The 20,412-nt window shown below is 45.7% G+C and overlaps 1 protein-coding gene across 7 annotated transcripts in view; it reads left to right on the forward strand.

Moving 5' to 3' along the window:
• The first annotated feature begins 1,006 nt into the window (after positions 1 to 1,006).
• Positions 1,007 to 20,412, forward strand: part of GGNBP2 (gametogenetin binding protein 2) — a 186,805-nt gene continuing 167,399 nt past the window's right edge. Inside the window, exons 1-2 of one of the 7 annotated variants that reach the window (XM_075589490.1) lie at positions 1,028 to 1,086; positions 14,912 to 15,118. In XM_075589490.1, coding sequence (XP_075445605.1) covers positions 15,033 to 15,118 — 86 coding nt within the window. In that variant the 5' untranslated portion in view covers positions 1,028 to 1,086; positions 14,912 to 15,032. Of the gene's footprint in view, positions 1,122 to 14,911; positions 15,119 to 20,412 lie in introns of all 7 variants that reach the window. The other 6 variants (XM_075589485.1, XM_075589484.1, XM_075589489.1 and 3 more) reach the window with 6 other exon arrangements.

The raw sequence follows: 20,412 nt of genomic DNA on the forward strand, positions 1-20,412 counted from the left end.
GATTGAGGGGGGGAGAGAGTGAGAGGAGGCGGTGGGGAGAAGAATAGTGAGGAAGAGAGGGGGAAGAGTAAGAGAGAGGGGAGACAGATACATGCGGCGAGTGAGCTAAGAGTGAGGTATGAAAAAGGGTGGCACTCCCAAGGCCACCAATGAGGGGGGGGAGGGGTTGGTGTAAACTCCAAAGTTTTAATTCAGGGGTGCGCAAACTTTTCCCCTTGTGCCCTCCCCCTGATCGCGCCCCCTCCTTACTTTGTCTCCGGCATCAAATGACGCCGCAGCGTCACGTGACCACGCGTCGCCGGAGACAAAGTTACAGAGGCCTCACGCGATCCCACGTTGTTTAATTTAAATGCCTCGGGGAAGAACGCGGAGCCTCTTTAACCACCGCCCCCCAGAAAATCTCCAGGGGTGCCAAGCCACACCCCTGTAATTTAAATGACTGTGTGAGTTCCTGTAATAACTTTTACCACTGTTTAAAGCACAGTACATTTATAATTATTTTTACATATATATTTTCCTTCTTTACTTTCATCTTTGATTCTGAAAAATAAGTTAAGTCAAACTTAAAATTAACTTTTGGTGTGGCCAGAAACACATCAGAGCCAGATCTTGTCATGCTAAGCCCTTCAAATCCTCCCGCCAAAATAAACTTCAGCTCGTTGTGACGTCAGAGTGGCGCAAACCTCGCTTTTCTTCAGAGTCATCTCCCGACCTCTTTTGTGTTACCCTTCCGCGCAATCAAAATCCCGAATCATTGATTCGGTTGGCCAGTTCACACTGGCACTAGGTGCCCAATATAAACGAGATTGCGCTAGAGATATTCGGCCTGCGCAGCGGAAAGGTGACGCCAGCGCTGCAGCTCAATGACGTTAATTGATTAATTGAGAAGCGCGGTAGGTAAGGGACTCCTTCCTTTCGCGAGAGCGCAGCGGTCACGGACCAGAACGCCGGGAGGAGGTTGTGGGTGACGGTGTCAGTGACGTGACGTGTGTGCGTCCCGCCCTCCTGTTTGAATCTCGCCTGTGATTAACGTTCTCTCCCGGCCTGGGTACTTGGTGGTCACCCGCCTCACAGCGGCAGGAGGAGGTAACATGCGAGGTTTAAATGTATACCATGCATAAGTAAGTCACTATAAATGGATATAGCAGGTTGCCACGAGCACAGCTGCTGACAATTAAATGTTAAATAGGTGAACACGCCGCAAAAACTAATTCGACAAAAAGACAAAAGAAATAGATCAGCACAAAATAAGCTAACAGTTTGACTTCATGTATGTGTTTTCTGCTGCAGTACCATGTAGGAAAAAAAATATGTAGTCTGTCTAGTTCTTCACCAGAGATTCTCTGAATCGTTATACAGTGTAACATGTTCAATACAGGGCTTGAATATGTATATCGATACTCTGCATTATTCTACCATGCAGTATTTTCATAATCGGGCTGGAAGTGTAATCTGCTACTTGCTGATTTTAGGGCCCCGGCGGGGTGGCGCTGAGCGGGCGGGCGCGCTCACGCTGGCCGCGATGAAACACATTGAGGCAATGTGTGTGGCCAGCGTGAGCAAGCGCCTGTGCCCGCTCGGCGCTCAGAGCAAGCAAATTTGAATTTGCCGCTCGCAAGCGCGTCACGTGAGCGGTTCGCCCCCAGGCGAGCGAGCGCATAGCCGGCCACTAATCGGCCGACCAGGGCACAGTGCACGAGCGCCAGTGCGCCCGTTCCCTGCCTGGCCGCAGCCTTAGGCATGTTTTTGATGAGCCACGAACGCCACACCTGTGTATTTCAAAGGGGTTAAAACCTCCAGCTGTAAAGCTGACCCTGCTCCCCGCAGGGCACTAAATTGAGCAATAACTCCCCAAAAACTGTCACTCAATTACGCTGTCACCACCAAGGATAATTTATGGGATTACACTCAGGAGTCATTGTCCCCTGTTTATTTGAAAAATGATGTAATTAACACACACACACCTAATGTAGCAAAGTGTCTGAAAATGCAGTTAATCTCTTCAGAAAGGTTACTAGTTTAATTATAGCCCAAATACAACAGTACTTACTACATTTTAGATTTAATATTCAAAAGGGTACAGTGTTTGTTTATAGAAAAGGAATGTTACAAAAAAATGCACGCAGTTTCATAAAATAATAAAACCAAGAACCTAAAAATTGCCAACCAACAATATTAGATCACTTCAAAGAGGTCTTGAAGATAGGAGAGCTTGCGTGTCCTGATCTGTGTGACTGATTGATTGATTTCAAGTGCAGGTTGTATTTGTGTGGAGTTAGAAACATATCTATTTTGTAGGCCGGAAAACTGATTCCATCACACATTAGATTGGTCACACAACTGTGGCCAAACAGAAAAAGCGTTCTACAATCAAAATATTAAAAGAAACCGTAGTCAAGGGCATCTGTAAATAAAAACAAAAGTGCACTAAATAAGGAGGTTAAGCTCAAATGAAAAACCAAGGGGGATACTGAGCAGAGCACCCTGCTTAAAGCCCACTAGGAGGTAAATGCAGGTACCTGCCCAATGGCCTCAGCGTGGGTGAACTCTGCTCAGATATGGGAACGCACTAGCACTCGGAACAGAGCCTGGCAGGATAGGGATAACTCCCCAGCTAAACGCTGCTTCCTGGACTTATATATAGCCAGCTTGGCTAATGCCAGGAGCAGGTTGGTGAGGAGGTCCCTGGCCCTATTGTCTCGGGATACTGGGCGCCCAAAAATAAAAAGATGCTGGGAGAAGTGCAACCAGAACTGCAGGAGGAGGCCCCTCCAGAGTGATGAGAGGGGCTGCAGTCTGGCGCAACTAAAAGAAATGTGAAACACGGACTCCCCTGCATCACAAAATGGGCATGTGGCTGGGGAGTCTCTGAAGTGAGCAAGGTACTCTCCCGTGCTCTGTGCACTGTGGAGTTCCTTCCACCGGGGCCTCTCACCCTCGTTTGTTGGTAGTACCCGCCTCCAGATGGTATGAGGGCGAGGTAGTGCACTGTATGGAGCACGAGAGAGTACAGCCACCTCGGTATGCCGCAAAAGCACGCCGTGCGTGTGGTCCCCAGCCTGCTTAGGCTGGGGACAGGAGGTGCCTGAGGGGGTTGGCGAGGTTTTGGGCCCACGCATGCAGCCGGAAGTGGGGATGTGACTGTAGGGGGTAACCAGGCTCTCAAAGGTTAAGCCCGTTTTTGGTTACCCCTGATTCATGTATAAGGGTTCAAGAGAGTTAGCTCTTGGGCCCAGTAACATTGTAGTATTTCAATGTCTCACCTGTAATTAAAAGTATTTTTGTGTTTTTCCCTTTCCAGGCATGTAAGCGAGCAGGGATTGCTAGGGTATGTGTTTCAAGGTTTTTTTTTGCGGAGGAATTGTCAGAATGTGCCTTGGAGGTTGGGGTCCGGAGTTGTCGGTTCCCCTATAAATGTACCCGGGAATCATGCTTGATTCTGTAGGCACATTGTCCCGGTAATATCTCTCCTTGAAAACACAAGCACGACTCACCGCTAGGGTACCCTGCTTCAGCATAGCCCAGAAAGGTAAATGGGGCACATCAATAAACATGTATCCCTGTAGCTGAGGGAATCCCTAGGTTAAGGAGGGTACCCCAGTTAGTGCCACGGTGTCCCAGAACCTGTATTGGGTTTGTGGGTGCCCAACCATATTTAAGGTTGTGGGGGGACTCTCAGAGTCCAGACTAAGTCCCAAAAGATAGTGTATGGGGAATAAGGCTGATAGGAATTAAAGTACTGTCACTGGAGACCAGGCAGTTTACACCAGGATCATTCATTGAGCAAAACAAGTTGGTGAAATAAATTGTAAATTTATTCGCATACACACAGCAGAACACAAAATACAGATGAAAAGCACACTTACTGGGGGTCGGAAACTCTAAATAAGAGTTTTTCCCTGACCAGGTCTTAGCCCGAAATCCTCTGGTTCCCTAATCAGCGTGACGTTCCACACGCCACCGCTCCCTTCTCTCCGGATGACTTGGTTTTTCCTGGAACTAAAATCGGCATAAAATCCCAACCGCGACCGCTACATTAGTTTCTGAGAACTTGGCCATAAAAAGCTAGACTTAGGCCGAGGCCCCGCTGCCTCAGTCAGCGCGCCCATGCGGGGTGCGTGTCCAAAACGAGTCGGGGGGGTGGCCATGTCTCTGCAGTTCCCCGCCCCCCCAACCCGGTCTCTGCAGTTCCCCACCCCCCCCATCTGGTCTCTGCAGCTCCCCGCCCCCCCACCCGGTCTCTGCAGCTCCCCGCCCCCCCACCCGGTCTCTGCAGCTCCCCGCCCCCCCACCCGGTCTCTGCAGCTCCCCACAAACTCAGACACCCCCCCCTCTCCCATGCGTCCCGTCTCCCATCAGCAAACACGGGGAAATGGGGAGCGCAGGATTTGGGGAGCGGGGGGGGGTGCCCCCCCGTGTCCCATCTGTCCCCTCCCCCCGTGTCCCGTCCGAAACACACGACAGAGCACGCAGACCTCCAGACAGCTCCCCTCCTCATTGGCTCACTGCCGCACCACGTGATGCGTCAGCCCTGCAAAACACTAGGAGCTTGCAGCATCGGCAAACTGACGCGTCGCAGCACGCAGTCAGCCCTGTCGGAAGGAGGCAGCGGGGACCAGCAGACTGGAGGTAAGGGGCTGGTGACCCGCGCGCACACGGCTGTGCGCACCGCCGACCACAGCAGGGCCTCAGCCTTAGAATATTTTCCGGGCAGAGTTTTCTGAAGCCGGTGCCTTGCTATTCGCGCAAGAGCATTTTTGAAAAGCCTGCGCTTGTTCTTACTGAGGACACGAATCTGATTGGTGTATCGATCCTTATAGTATTTCTGGCTCCATTCACAAAATACTACGGCCAATCAGAGCATGGGAACCTTCTCAAGGAGCCAATCGGAGACAAGCCGGTAGAAAAAAACGGGTTAGCAGGAAATCTAAATGAACCAAGGGACATTCGTAAGTTGGCACCTCCATTTCTGGTTCCCTCAATGCCACCCGTGGTGACAGGCTCCTCCAAGTGTTGCAGAACAATTCGCAGCCCTATACGACTGCCATTGATCCCCAGACTTGGGTACTCAGCCTTTTCCTGCTGCCCATCTGCCTCTCGCACCTCTTGCTATTTTGAACTACGATGTTCAGCAGACTTACTGGCACCAACTTGGTAGCCCTGGCAGTCTGTCTGAACATTGGTTCTGAAAGCCCCACTCTCATGGTACACAACTGTACATATCAATGTATTAATAAAAATAGACTTTAATACATCCCTAAGCCCTGGTTATAGGGAATAGAATAAAAATGTGTACTTTTATTTCTACTAGCTTTTATTCCCACACACTATCTAAAGGACTTAGACTAGACTCTGAGAGTCCCCCACAACCTTATCTACGGTTGGGGCTACCCAAAAACCTAACAATGGTTCTGAGCTAACTTGGTGTGATGGTGAGGGGGTTACCAGGCTCTCAAATAAAGGTTACGCCCGTTTGGTTACCTCTGATCCATGTATTGTGGTTCAAGAGTGTCAGCTCTTGAGCCTAACCGTTGTATCTGCATAATGTGTACTTGTGCGACAAATAATTTTTGTTTTTTCCAGGGATGCCATCAAGCAGGGATTGCTAGTCCAGAGTTGCTGGATACCCCAAAAATGTACCCGGGAATCATGCTTGTTTCCTGGATACACATAGGCACATTGTCCCGGCAATATCTCCCCTTGAAAACGCTTGCATGACTCACCGCTAGGGTTCCCTGCTTCAGCACAGCCCCGAAATTTAAATGGGGCATAAGGATGCAATATGTCCCTGAAACTATGAGCGGTCCCTAGGTTAAAGTCCAATCCAGTCTATTTTATAGTGTGTGGGGAATATAGGCTAGTAGAAAATAAAGTGCAGCTTTCTATTCTATTCCCCATGCCCAGGGACTTAGGATATATATAAAGTATATTTTATTAACAGTTGGTTAATAGTGTATGTACTGTTGTGCACGGTATTATGAGCTGGGACATTCAGAACCAATGTTCTGACAGGCCACTGGGCTACCAACTTGTCCTGTTCAGATATCGGAGATGAAAACCACTGGAGGAAGCCTGAGGTGTGAACACCATTTGGGTAGCGGGGAAAGGATCAAGTACCCACGTCCTGGGATTAATGGAAGTCCTCCGTACTACAATTTGCCCCACCAGACTTGGAGGAGCCCAACCCAGTGGGTGGCAACTGAATAGCAAGGGGCTAAGTGGCTGTAAAATTTGCGCATGTCCCTTGGCAGATTCAGAATCCCCGCTTGCCCGGCTTCACAGGACTGGCTTCAGAAAAACCAACCCGGAATATTTTCTAATTCCAGCTTTTTGCGGACAAATTCTCAGAAACGAACGTAGTGGTTGCGGCTGGGATTGCAAGCCGATTTTAGTTCCAGGACGTTTGGAGGTTAGTCCCGGTCAAGCAATTTCAATTTCAAATACTCCGGAGAGAAGAGAGCAGTGGCGCCTGGAACATCATGCCAATTTGAGTTAAAGGATATTTCGGCTATGTCCCCGTCAAAGAAAGACTCTTGTTTAGCGTGCAATACAGTTAGAAAAGTTTTTTACCCCAGTTCCCAAGTAAGTGTGTCTCTTCTTATGTAGTTTGTGTATCATTGTGTGTATGCCTTTTCCTGCGAATAAATGTACAATTTATTTCACTTTACATGTTTTGCTCAATGTATGATCCTGGTAAAAGGGTGTACAGATGCAGCCACCAGTATCCGATCACTTGCCTTGGAAAATCTGGGGCAATCTCCCAATAAACTGCAACATTTCCGTGAGATTGCTGCAGCCAGACAAATGGCTCATTGGATGGCTCATTCCAACTGAATGGGACTGCAGGGACCCCTGCTGTGTTAATCCTCTGGTCCATTAGTCTGGCAGCAGAATCTCACAGAAATGTTGAGGCATTTACTGTGAGATGCCTTCGTTTTTACCCAGGCAAGTGATCGATACTGGTGGCTGCATCTGTAAATGCCTGGTGTCACAGGAGACCAGGCATTTACACTTTTTTACCAGGTTCATACATTGAGCAAAACAGGTAAAGTGAAATAAATTGTAAAGTTATTCGCAGGAAAAGACATGATACACAATGAACTGGACAAGTACCCCCGCTTCAGCGTTGAAATGTGTATGTTATCAGTGGTGCACCGCTAGGTAAATATGTATACGAACGATGAACAAGAAAGAGAGACCTAGTGTGGGCACTCAACTGATAGTGTAAAGATGGATTAATTAAAATAATCTTTAATGTCAATCAAGAAACTAAAATAGTGGGTGTTAAAAACAACTGTGATGCAGCTTTGATCCTAGTTTTGAGTACTAAAGATGGACTCTGGATCAAATACTAATTTGTATGGTGACCTGAATATGTTAGTCACTCATATAAGTCAAAAACTATTATGGATCAAACAGTACTGATCAAATCTTCCCAGGATAGGTGAACAAAATTGATAAATATATACGGGTCTGTAGAGAAACCTTCACCTAAGGCGTAACACTGTGGCTATTAAACACTGATGATATGGGTGATAATAACTGTGTACACTGGTGTTCCAAAGTCTCAAGGTGGTACAATATTGGGTGATGAAAGACCCATAAAGTTAGAGACACTAGGACAATTACCCAGTAGTATAATTAGTAACCCTGTATATAGTGGTATATGTCTTAATAAATAAAGTCAGAGATTGGGCAAAAATGTCCCCAGAAAAGTTCTAGATGTGAAGTTCATGAGGGGTTCATTAAAGATGGTCACGAAGTCAGTCAAGATAGGATAGGACTAAGTTCCCAATAGTACAAATTGTTGTTTGAACCTAAGTTGGTGTGATCAAGCAAATGACCACAATGTCCCCAAGTAAGTTCTTGGTCTAAACATCAGAAGGGGTTAATAAAAGATGGTCGCCAAACTCGGTCAAGCTGGGATAGGAGGGAGAACCATGATCCTAGCATATTAGATCGCGATGTCAACAGTGTTTGCTTCCAGATTCCCAATGCAAATTTTACAATCTAATGAGCAGAATTGCCAATCTAATGAGTGGATTGAATCTTTCAAAGCCACGGAGGGACAGCTGATCAGTCAGGGTGACATAGGAGAAGGCTCCATGTGGCTCAGGTAATAATGGGTAGCTCTATAGATACTTGTCTGATCCTAAGTGCATATAATCAATCAAATGACCAAAATGTCCCCAAATAAGTTCTAGACATGAACTGTCAGAGGGGTTCATTAAAAATGGTCTGAAAATACACTCCTCATGGACAAAGAGAAAGATCCCAGATCCTGATATATACGTACTAGCGTGGTGTTGGCAGAGTCTGCCTCCAGATATACCACTAGAATATTAACAATGTAAATGCTTAAATCTCCTTCAAAGTAATGGTGAAGTAAACTGAACATAGACCCTTTTAAGCCCTCAGAGAGACCGTAGTGTCTATGTTGGCTCATTTTCAAAGAGGCAGGTAACCGCAACAATGTTTTGATACAAAAACTACATAAGAAAAGACACACTTACTGGGGGTCAGGGGTACAAAACTAGACTTTCCTAGGTGCAAGGACTTCTAAATTAGAAGCTTACCCTGACCAGGACTTAGCCCAAAATGTCCTGGAACTCGAATCGGCATGAAGTTCCAGACGCCACCACTCTCTTCAGAGGACTTGAAATTGCTTTACGGGGACATACCCCCAAATGTTCTGAAACTAAAATCGGCTTGAAATCCCAGCCGCGACCGCTACGTTCGCATTTGAGAACTTGGTTTTTCTAAAGTTGGTGCCTTGCTATTTGTACAAGAGCATCTTTTGGTACATTCAAATATCCCGCTGCAGTTCTGGCGCTTAGAATCTCCTGAGCGGATTGGCTGAGAGGTTTCTTATAGAATTTGGACAGGTAGGCAAAGGAAAATTGGAGCACCACTATGAACAGTGAAAAGAAAAAACGGCAAGAGAGTGTGTCCCATAAAATAAAATATTTAATGGATCAGAACATCGGCAACAATAAACGAGCCCACAGGCCCCCACCAACGCGTTTCGAGCGTAACGCTCTTTATCAAGGTGCATATATATTATAGAATTGAGTTCATTCACAAAATACTCCAGCCAATCACAGCGTGGGAACTTTCTTACCTGCCAATCAGAGCGAAGCCGATCCTGTGAAGCCGGGCAAGTGGGGATTCTGAATCGGCCGAGGGCATGCACAAGTTTGCTACTTGCAATTCAGATGTCACCCGCTGGGCTCCAAGTCTGCTGGGCAAATGGTAGTCCAGATGACTTCCATTAATCCCAGGACGTGGATACTTGAGCCCAGCCCCGCTACCCAAATGGTCTTCACACCTGGCAACTTCTGGTGGCTTTCAAGTCCGATGTCTGAGCAGACTTACTGGCACCAAGTTGGTAGCCAAGTGGCTCGCTCAGAACATTGGTTCTGAAAGTCCCAGCTCCATAATACCATGCACAACAATACATCTTATACCAAACACAATGTTAATAAAAATATACCTTTGCATATCCTAAGTCTCTGGGTATGGGGAATAGAATTTAAAAGCTGCACTTAATTTTCTATTGGCCTATATTCCCCACACACTATAAAATAGACTTGGACTGGACTTTTTAAAATCCTCTCTCAACCTTATGTATGGTTGGAGTACCCCAGAACCCCTATACAGGTTCTGGGTCACCTTAGGCATTAACTGGGTATCCCCCTTAATCTAGAGACCCCTCATAGTTACAGGGGCACATTGCTCCCTATGCCCCATTAACCTTTCTGGGCTATGCTGAAGCAGGGAACCCTAACCCTAGTGGTTAGTCACGCAAGCGTTTTCAAGGGGAGATATTGCCGGGACGATGTGCCTATACAGTGGTGTGAAAAAGAAAGTACACCCTCTTTGAATTCCATGGTTTTACATATCAGGACATAACAATCATCTGTTCCTTAGCATGTATTAAACTTAGTTACATACAACCTCAGATGAACATCAACACATGACATATTACACTGTCATGATTTATTTAACAAAAATAAAGCCAAAATGGAGAAGCCATGTGTGAAAAACTAAGTGTTCCTTTTGATTCAATAGCTTTAGCAGCAATAACTTGAAGTCATCGTTTTCTGTATGACTTTATCAGTCTCTCACATCGTTGTGGAGGAATTTTGGCCCACTCTTCTTTACAACGTTGCTTCAGTTCATTGAGGTTTGTGGGCATTTGTTTATGCACAGCTCTCTTAAGGACCTGTCACAGCATTTCAATCGGGTTGAGGTCTGGACTTTGACTGGGCCATTGCAACACCTTGATTCTTTTCTTTTTCAGCCATTCTGTTGTAGATTTGCTGGTGTGCTTGGGATCATTGTCCTGTTGCATGACCCAATTTTGGCCAAGCTTTAGCTGTCGGACAGATGGCTTCACATTTGACTCTAGAATACTTTGGTATACAGAGGAGTTTATGGTCGACTCAATGACTGCAAGGTTCCCAGGTCCTGTGGCTGCAAAACAAGCCCAAATCATCACCCCTCCACCACCATGCTTGACAATTGGTATGAGGTGTTTGTGCCGATATGCTGTGTTTGGTTTTCGCCAAACGTGGCGCTGTGCATTATGGCCAAACATCTCCACTTTGGTCTCGTCTGTCCAAAGGACATTGTTCCAGAAGTCTAGTGGTTTGTTCAGATGCAACTTTGCAAACCTAAGCCATGCTGCCATGTTCTTTTTAGAGAGAGGAGCCTTTCTCCTGGCAACCCTTCCAAACAAACCATACTTGTTCAGTCTTTTTCTAATTGTACTGTCATGAACTTTAACATTTAACATGCTAACTGAGGCCTGTAGAGTCTGAGATGTAACTCTTGTTTTTTTTGCAATTTCTCTGAGCCAGCAGCCCCGCACCCCAGCCCGGCACTGATTGCCCAAGCCCCGCACCAATCACCCCCGCAGCCCTGATCCCAGCAGGCAGCCCCACGATGCCCCAGCAGCTGACACCGGATGTATGGGGGTAGGGGGGGCTGTGAGTGTTCTGTGAGTGTGTGCAGTGTGCAGTGTGCTGTGAGTGTGTGCAGTGTGTGCAAAAAAACCACATACACTCAATCACAACACACACTCAATCACAACCAACACAGGCACAACACACACACACTCAATCACACCACTGGGTGCCGCCCAGCAAGTGAAACACTGTAACCCCTTTCCGCGAAAGGGGTTATAAGTCCAGTGACATACAGGATGCACTTATTAAAGTGAGGCGGATTGATAAAGAGACTCCTGCAATCACAAGTCAAGAATCCTACACAGGATCACTGTCACTTTTTCTGCACTTTCTCGACAGCCTCTGGGTTTATCAAGCGCAGTATTCGCAAAAACTGGCACATCTTGTCAAGTGACAATAGAATTGGCAACATCTGCAAGGATCCCCCTCTGCTATGCTACAAACGTGGGCGCAATTTGGGCGATATGTTGACGCAATCTGATCCAGTCACTAAATATGCCAGTACTAAGAGCTGAGTAGGCGGTGCTCACACAGTTGTAGTTAATTTCATTGATTTTTTTCATTTGGTGCAGGTGTGTTTTTAGTCACTGGTGGGGGTATATTAAGGGGTCTGGATTAGTCACTGGTTGCACTGCCTTGAGGAAGGTCCCACTCTGAGGACCGAAACGTTGGCTGCCCTGTGTTGTTAATACACTTTATTTACTTCATTATTGCGGTGTGCTGTCTCTTTGTTACATATATATATATATTATACTACTCACACACCCCTGTGTGAGTGCCGGATCCTTGGCGTGGGCAGTTTTCCACCTCTTTATCAGCGATGGGACCGGTGGTCCTCACCATAAATGAAAGTCCGTGTAGGCGTCATTAACAGATCAATCCCCGCTTCCGCATCTGGTTACAGAGCTGGGATGTCAGCTGAGCAGGCACCTATGGAAGCCTTGTGCGGACAGGAATAGAGCAGCCCGTTTCACCCTGGTCAGGCTCCATGGTAGTGCTATGGTGTTCCTCTTCCGTCCTCCGTAAACAAGAAAGATTAGCTCTTAAAGAGATAAGAGGACAGGTCCATCACCATAAAACCAGACGACAAAGGAGGCGGGGTTGTGGTGATGGACACAGAATATTATCTAAAATAAACTGGGTGAATCCTCAATGATGAAAAGACCTACCAGACATAATTAAGGGAATAACCCTCTAAATTAACTGCCCATTCATGAGTTTCATCCCACCATATTTCAGTAATGCCTATGATATTATACTGCTCCCTTGCAGCTATTAATTCAAGCTCCTCCATTTTATCTGTCAGGCTTCTTGCATTAGCAAGCATGCATTTAAGTTTTTTCAGCCTGTACTATTATCTTATCTGCTCCTTTTCTTTCTGCGCCAATTTGGTTTAGTCTTTAGAAGTTTTCTAGTATTATCTGTATTTACTATGGGTGTCTCACTGCTTGCCAAACTCGCACCTGCACCCATTCTACCTCCATATCCCCTTGCTATTTCCCCATCTATTCTATTTAGTTTATTTGTTTCTTTCCCCTAACCCCTCCATCCTAGTTTAAAATCTCCTCCAACCTTTTTAACATTCTCCCCCCTAGCACAGAAGATCCATATTCATTGAGGTGCAATCCGTCCCTAGCATAAAGATTGAACCTCTCAGAAAAGGACTCCCAGTGCTCTAAAAACCCGAAACCTTCCTTCCTACACCACTTTCTTAGCCATACATTAACCTCCCTAATCTCTGACTGTCTCCCTGGGGTTGCGCATGGCACTGGTAGTATTTCAGAAAATACTCTTAGGACTCGCCATCTTTCTCTAACTTTGTCATTAGTGCCAACGTGTACCAAGACCGCCAGGTCAATCCCAGCCCCTTCCAACACTCTCTCTACCCGATCCGCAATGGGCCGAACCTGAGCTCTCGGGAGTCAACAAACCGTTAGGGCAATCTTTTGCCATGACTGTATGAACCTATCTACCTTCCTAATAATGCAGTCCCCTACCACCACAAACTTTATTGATATCTGAGCATCCTAAGTCCCCTCTGTGATGGAGGAACTATTCCCCTGGCTGCTAGAGGAATCAATCCCCCAGCCTTGCCATTTCTGCCCTGACACTCACAATATCTTCACTCAATATGGCAAATCTATTGGGATGGATCAGCCGCTTCCTCTTGCCCCTGCTTCCCCTTCTAACTGTTACCCAGCTACCTACCTGCTCCTCACTCACAGCGCCACCCTCTGCACCACTAGTCCCTGCAAGGGCCTGCTCAGTGAGTACTAAACTTCTTTATAGATTGTCAATGTCCCTCAATATTGCAAGTTTTCTTTTCAGATCAGCAATCTCTGACTTCAAAGAGACCATCTGCGTCCACCTCACAGCGGTATGCTCCTTGGAACAGCTGCTTCAAGTGCACATACATGTGGCAAGATGTGCATTGAGTGGCATTCTCAATCCTGCTCATTATTGCAACTATGAAGTTTATAAGTACTAACAATAAACTGAACTTCACTATACTACAATACCTTGATTAACCCCTTCCTTGTTCAAACTACTTCTGGTTCTAACTGCACACTTAATACAACCCGCACTTGAAATCAACCAGTCACACTGATCAGGACACACCAGCTTGTGCTGAATGAATCCCTTCTGCATATTTGTGATATGTTCAGCAAAGCGTAATTTGAGTTTTCTGGTCTATATAAATGGTTATAAACACATTGAATCTTGACATTGCCTTTAATATTAATAGGTATGCGGCACTTAAGAGTATATGTACACAGATATAACAAAATATAATGTTATTACCAAGGGCCATCCTATGTGCTCAGTCTAAAACAAATTCCTCTCCTCTGCTATCCCCAGCTATCCTAACACACATAGATATAATAGAATATCGAACCCTTTCATTTTCGTAATTCTTTTGTTTAGTTACAAGCTAAAAAAATAATAATACAAATAACCCCTAATAATAACCCAATCAGGATCCTCTGATATGTTTTGCTAGTTTCTGGTCAGAATCTTAAACTATATATTAGTATCTAAAATATAAAACATAGAAAAAATATAAGGTTAGTATACAATAATTCAGCTATAATGAATATATAAAGATTTAAAGTTCTTAGTCTTTTGATTCTTCAAAAATAATACTTGTATAAGTGTCTATTAGTTCTTTAAAAACTTGTGCAAATGTCTTTGATGGGGGAGGCCACTTTACAATGAGTCACATGGACCCATCAGGTGAGCTCCGCAACCTTGACAACCGTATTTGTTGTAAGCAATACTTGGTATGGGCCCTTCCACCTGGGCTGCAATGCTTTTTTTTTTATTTTAAACGATTTAACCATCACCCAGTCTCCAGGCTCGAGTAGGTGCACTTTCAGGTTCTTGAATATAAACTGTACAACTTTGACCTGTAACTTTAACCAGTGTATAGAGAGACTGCATTTTTTTTTATTAGTTGCATACAATACTTGCCAATTGTTTCATTACTAAGAACAGGGTCCTTAATAATTAGTTCCTTTGCACTACTGATACTTCCCGTAAGTGTCTCATAGGGAGATCATTTATATTCCTCTGTCTGAGTAAATATTATCTATACCTAGGTATCCAAGGTATTTTTGCAGAGCGCAGATGTATATATGAAAAGAAAAACACAAGCAAAATAGTGCAAATATGTCTTTCAAAAGCTTGATATTCAATGAGTTCTTAGTAGAATCCAGAGAAATTTGTACTTACAAATTTCCCAATATACACTTGTACATAAAGGTTTCTTTTATCCCGAAACAGCAGCTTTCACCAAGATGTATGTATATATGTATATACTGGAACCTTATCGGAATAGAACAGAAATACAGGACATAGCGCAGACTGTTCAAATTTTATCTTCTTAAAATACAAAGTTTAAAAATGCACTCACTTTTTCCAAAATATAATCACGCATTTAGGATATAATATCCGCACCAACAGAACTCTGCTTCCACAAACTGTATGGCGTGTGACGCCTGCTCTCACGTGTCTGGAAGGGAATCCCTCAGGCTGACTGGAGATTGAGCTGTAAGCAGACAGATGTCTTTGGATACGCCCACTTCTGACGTCACTCCGAATTGTCACGACTCCAGGAGGCGCCTTCCAACAGCGTGGAATCAGGAAAGGTAGTGCAGACCGGTCTCAGCTAGTGTGTCCCTCTGCTAACTGATGCTAGATCACACTCTACGCCATCGTTTCCCAAATGGGTCCAGGGTTCCACGGAGCAGTCCCAGGGGTTCCACCATGGCTCTCCTTCACCCCCCCAGCCCCCCCCACCCAGTCCGCTCTCTGGTCAGGACTGCAAGTCGCGCTCTAGCAGTGCGGCACTTCCGGTGCCTGCTAGAGCATGTGCATGCATGCAGCCATGACTGCCCTGACCACCTCCTGCCCCCCCCCCACTGCCACCTCCTCCCCCCACTGCCTCTCCTCCTGCCCCGCCGCCTCCTCACCCCCCACTGCCTCCTCCTCTTGCCCCGCTGCCTCCTGCACTGCCGCCTCCTCCTCTTGCCCCGCTGCCGCTGTCTCCTGCCCTGCCGCCTCCTCCTGCCTAGCTGCCGCCTCCTCTTGCCCCTCTGCCTCCTTCGCCCCCCTCTGCCGCCAGAAACCGCAGGGCAGGATACAAGGTAGGCATAAGGGGGGGGAGAGAGCCATGGTGGTGGACGGTGGATGGTGGGTGGGGAGAGCCATGGTGGTGGACGGTGGGTGGGGAGAGCCATGGTGGTGGACGGTGGGTGGGGAGAGCCATGGTGGTGGAGGGTGGGTGGTGAGAGCCATGGTGGCGGAGGGTGGGTGGGGAGATCCATGGTGGTGGAGGGTGGTGGGGAGATCCATGGTGGCGGAGGTTGGGGGGGGTGAGATGCGGGGGGGGGTATATGAGGATGATGAGGGGTGCAGGGGAGAAATATGATTATGTTGAGGGGTGCTGTGGGAGATATGTATTTTAAAAATGTACTGGGGCAGTGGGGGACTTTTAAAAATGTACTGGGGCAGTGGGGGACTATTAAAAATGTACTGGGGCAGTGGCGATCTTTTAAAAAAAAATTGGGATGGTGGGGGTCTTTTAAAAATGTATTGGGGCGGTGGGGGTCTTTTAAAAATGTATTGGGGCGGTGGGGGTCTTTTAAAAATTATCTTGAACCAAAAAATTTTTTCGCATGCGGCTCATTTCTTTCTTTTTTTTTTTTTCATGTGCTACACTAAAAATATTTAAGGGGTTCCATTCTGTTTTAAAAAATATAAAAGGGTGCCACGACTAAATTTAATTGGGAAACACTGCTCTACGCGTTTCACCTATGTAGGTTTCATCAGGATTGAGGAAAACCAATCTACATGAAGGGTTCAAGCCACACTTTATTTTATTTCACTTTATCACTTCATGAGTATGAATTGTCACTAATATATAATTCAAGCACTTATTATAAGTTACGAATTCACTATTTAGAAATAGATTTAAGCGCCAATATATAACAATTGTTTTGTTTACATTATACCTAGGAATAAATTCCTGTAATAATTTTTTTACCACTGTCTTAGCGTCTGCATATAGACAGGGGCAGATCATAACCCATCCTAAAAAAATACAAATCATAACCAATACATATGTAGCCCCGGTCCCCTGCGCGGTTCCCAGAGACCCCCCTCCTTGATCGTCGCGGGTGCCGCCGGAGCCAGCGAAGGACCCGCTGGCTGCTTGCAAGGGTGGGGGCTGGAGCAGGGAGCGCTCCGAGGCTCTGCGGCGCACCCAGCTAGCGGGGGACGCCATTGTAAATGCACGTGCATGCGCAGTGGTCGCGCATGCGCAGGAGAAGTTCGGGAGGTGCGGCGGCCATTACCAAAGTTGTGCATGCGCAGTACGAGCGCGCACGCGGCCCCAATGTATCTGTAGCCTCCGCGGGACTACAAGTCCCATGAGGCTTAGGGCCAAATACACCAGGTGTCCCAGGGTGGCCAATGAGGGCCAAGGATTATCAGCAAGAGGGAAAGATACTTTTCGCAGGCTTAGGAGAACGTCAGTTGGAGCTCGGAGCTGGGTGAGTTAGGGTGTATGTGCAGGGAGCCCCCTTAGCTGTTTGTTTAGTTAAGGAGACACCCAGTGTCGTGCAGCCTGATTGCTGGGTCTGGGCTCAGACCCCTCAGTTACATAGAGACTATCTTCTCGGAGGCCACACCAAGCAGTGACTGTAGCCTGCCGGCTGCAGACGGATCCCCGTCAAGGTACAGACAGTGCGGAGCCATGGTGATATTATCCACGCTGGAATTCACCCCACGCGTTGGAGGACGTCTCGTCGGATCAGGCGGATCCATACCAGTTGTATAGCGGTACCCGCGGGCTGGAGCCCCGGGCAGGTATCTATAAATAGTGCACCAACACGTCAAGGGATAGCGCTATCTCCAACACACGTGGGTGGGTTTGGACATAAGGTACTTTGGGGAATACCTATGTTGATGGGTGCACCTGGTGCACGTCCATGTGTATGGCTATATGCATTATTCTGTGTGGTACAGGTACCGAAGTTATTATTAGTAGTTACAATAGTAAACAGTTATTAGCATACACTGTGTGCGTGTTTTATTATTGAGGTTCCTGTAAGAGGACCATCCCACTCAGGTGGGAACCCTTACAGGTGGAGGCGCTGTGTTCGACGAATCAAGTAACCCCAGGCTCCCAGTGGCGGAGGTTCAGGCCTTCTGTGAGCCTATCAGGTGACTCACCACACCAGGTAACACAAGTGTAGATTTCCCCACATGGTCCCTATCTGCGATTGGGGGGGGGGGGGGGAAGGTGTTACACATATTTAAAATACATACTCCTGTGTAACTAAATAAAATCGATCTGTAGATTACCAAAAAGGCCTCATGGGCCAAAATAATTTATCTGCGAGGGCTTGATAGCTTTGCCTACTTTATATTGTCTGCAGATGGCACATTGTTCGCATAAGTCAGTTGCTGCCTTAGCAAGTCCTGGGGCGAAACAATATTAACTATAATCCCCTCTCTGTTCACATATAACCCATATGCTATGTGAACAGTATATAACATTAAAAACAATAGCAAGACCAGGAGACTATTGAGCCCTGTCCACACATATACGTCATTACGAGTAGCCCCCCGTGATTCCCACCAATTAGCTTCATAATACAAAAAATTCTGGGAAAAAGGGTCTTTGAGATTCACATGTGCAGCAATTTTAACAATAGCTTCTGCTTTTGGTAAAAATAAAACCGGTAATAGGTCTTTAACGTATATAGCACAGACAATAGGGAAACCTTTATATATAAAAACCCAGAAAACTTAGGTAGGAGATTTGCATTTAAAAGCACATGCTGGGAACAAACATAATTTGCCATCAAATTATCCTGCTGTATCTCTCCAACAGGAACCATCAGAATAAAAAATAAATTGTGTATTGCTCAGAAATATATTCTTTAAAATGAGAGGTTATAGATGAAGATTCAAAGTGACACACCTTTGGAGAGAAAATGGTCAAAAGTTAAAAAATACGTCACATATTCAGTTAAATTTACAGTAGAATTCCCTGTACTGTTTTCTTTGTGAAGCACTGAGCACACTTCTGACCCTATACAAAAAAAACATACACACTCAGTATTACTTATTTTTATAACACAATAAAAATGTATGTTTATATAAATATTTATACCTGTGTCACTGCAGCACTGGATAACAGTTTAAAAACGATATATATATATATATATATATAGTGGCAGGACGGCCTCACGGCAGGGTCAATAAGACGCTAGACACGATGGGAAACTTTAAACTATAGTGGTTTATTAGCCACAACCAAAATAAAGTACGGGTGCACTGTCCCTTTAAGAAACTACTTTCTAGAAATTAAAGCTTAGTCCCATTAGGGAAACTAACTCACTTCTTGAGCCCTTACTAACAGGGCAGCCAGCTAATCTGGTTATGCCCAAAACATATGCTACACAAAGGATAACCAATAAGTATAATAATAAAGTCTTATCTGTGATGCAGCTCCAACAGCAAACAGGAACACGGTTCCGGGGAGCAGGCTGTGTCCAGCTCGCAGCAATCTTTATCTAATCTTTATCCTGGGTTGGGGTCCCAGCTGGTCCCAGCAGCAAAGCTCCTCACAGGACTGGGGGACCAGAGCAACAGCTACGGCTTCCTAGCCGGGAGAAGTCTCTCCACCCTCCTGTGGAAAAATAGCTCACCTTGTGTGAGCAACTTCCTGCTTTATAAAGCACTTGTTTCACTGATGAGTTCAGCCCCTGTTTAATCAGTCTTCAGCTGTGCTTTCTGTCTGAGGAGATTAACACTCTGTGTACTGGCTGCAGCGTCTCTCCATTCACTGTTCCAGCCTACTGAGTCAGTGACTCTGTCACAATATATAGTTAGTTAGTTAGGTCCGGAAATAATCGAGATGCAATAGAAGTGCAGACTTTTAGCTTTAATTCAATGGGTTGAACAAAAATATCGTATGAAACGTTTAGGAATTGCAACCATTTTCATACAAGGTCCCCTTATTTCAGGGGCTCAAATGTAATTGGACAAATTAACACAATCATAAATAAAACATTCATTTTTAATACTTTGTCGAGAATTCTTTGCAGGCAATGACTGCTTGAAGTCTGGAACGCATGGACATCACCAAACGCGGGGGTTCCTCCTTTGTGATGCTTTCCCAGGCCTTTACTGCAGCTGTCTTCAGTTGTTGTTTGTTCGTGGGTCTTTCTGCCTTAAGTTTTGTCTTCAGCAAGTGAAATGCATGCTTGATCGGGTTGAGATCAGGTGATTGACTCGGCCATTGCAGAATATTCCACTTCTTTGCCTTAAAAAACTCCTGGGTTGCTTTCGCAGTATCTTTTGGGTCATTGTCCATCTGTAAAGTGAAGCGCCGTCCAATCAACTTCGCTGAATTTGGCTGAATCTGAGCAGACAATATATCCCTATACACTTCAGAATTCATCCGGCTGCTTCTGTTTTCTGTCACATCATCAATAAACACTAGTGACCCAGTGCCATTGTAAGCCATGCATGCCCATGCCATCACACTTCCTCCACCGTATTTTACAGATGATGTGGTATGCTTTGGATCATGAGCCGTTCCAAGCCTTCTCCATACTTTTTTCTTCCCATCATTCTGGTACAGGTTTATCTTAGTTTCATCTGTCCAAAGAATGCTGTTCCTGAACTGGGCTGTTTTTTTTAGATATTGTTTGGCAAAGTCTAATCTGGCCTTTCTATTCTTGAGGCTTATGAATGGTTTGCACCTTGTGGTGAACCCTCTGTATTTGCTCTCGTGAAGTCTTCTCTTTATGGTAGACTTGTATAATGATATGCCTACCTCCTAGAGAGTGTTCTTCATTTGGCTGGATGATGTGAAGGGGTTTTTCTTTACCATGGAAAGGATCCTACTATTATCCACCACTGTTGT

This window comes from Ascaphus truei, chromosome 3 (assembly GCF_040206685.1).
Source record: "Ascaphus truei isolate aAscTru1 chromosome 3, aAscTru1.hap1, whole genome shotgun sequence".
Lineage (NCBI taxonomy): Eukaryota > Metazoa > Chordata > Amphibia > Anura > Ascaphidae > Ascaphus > Ascaphus truei.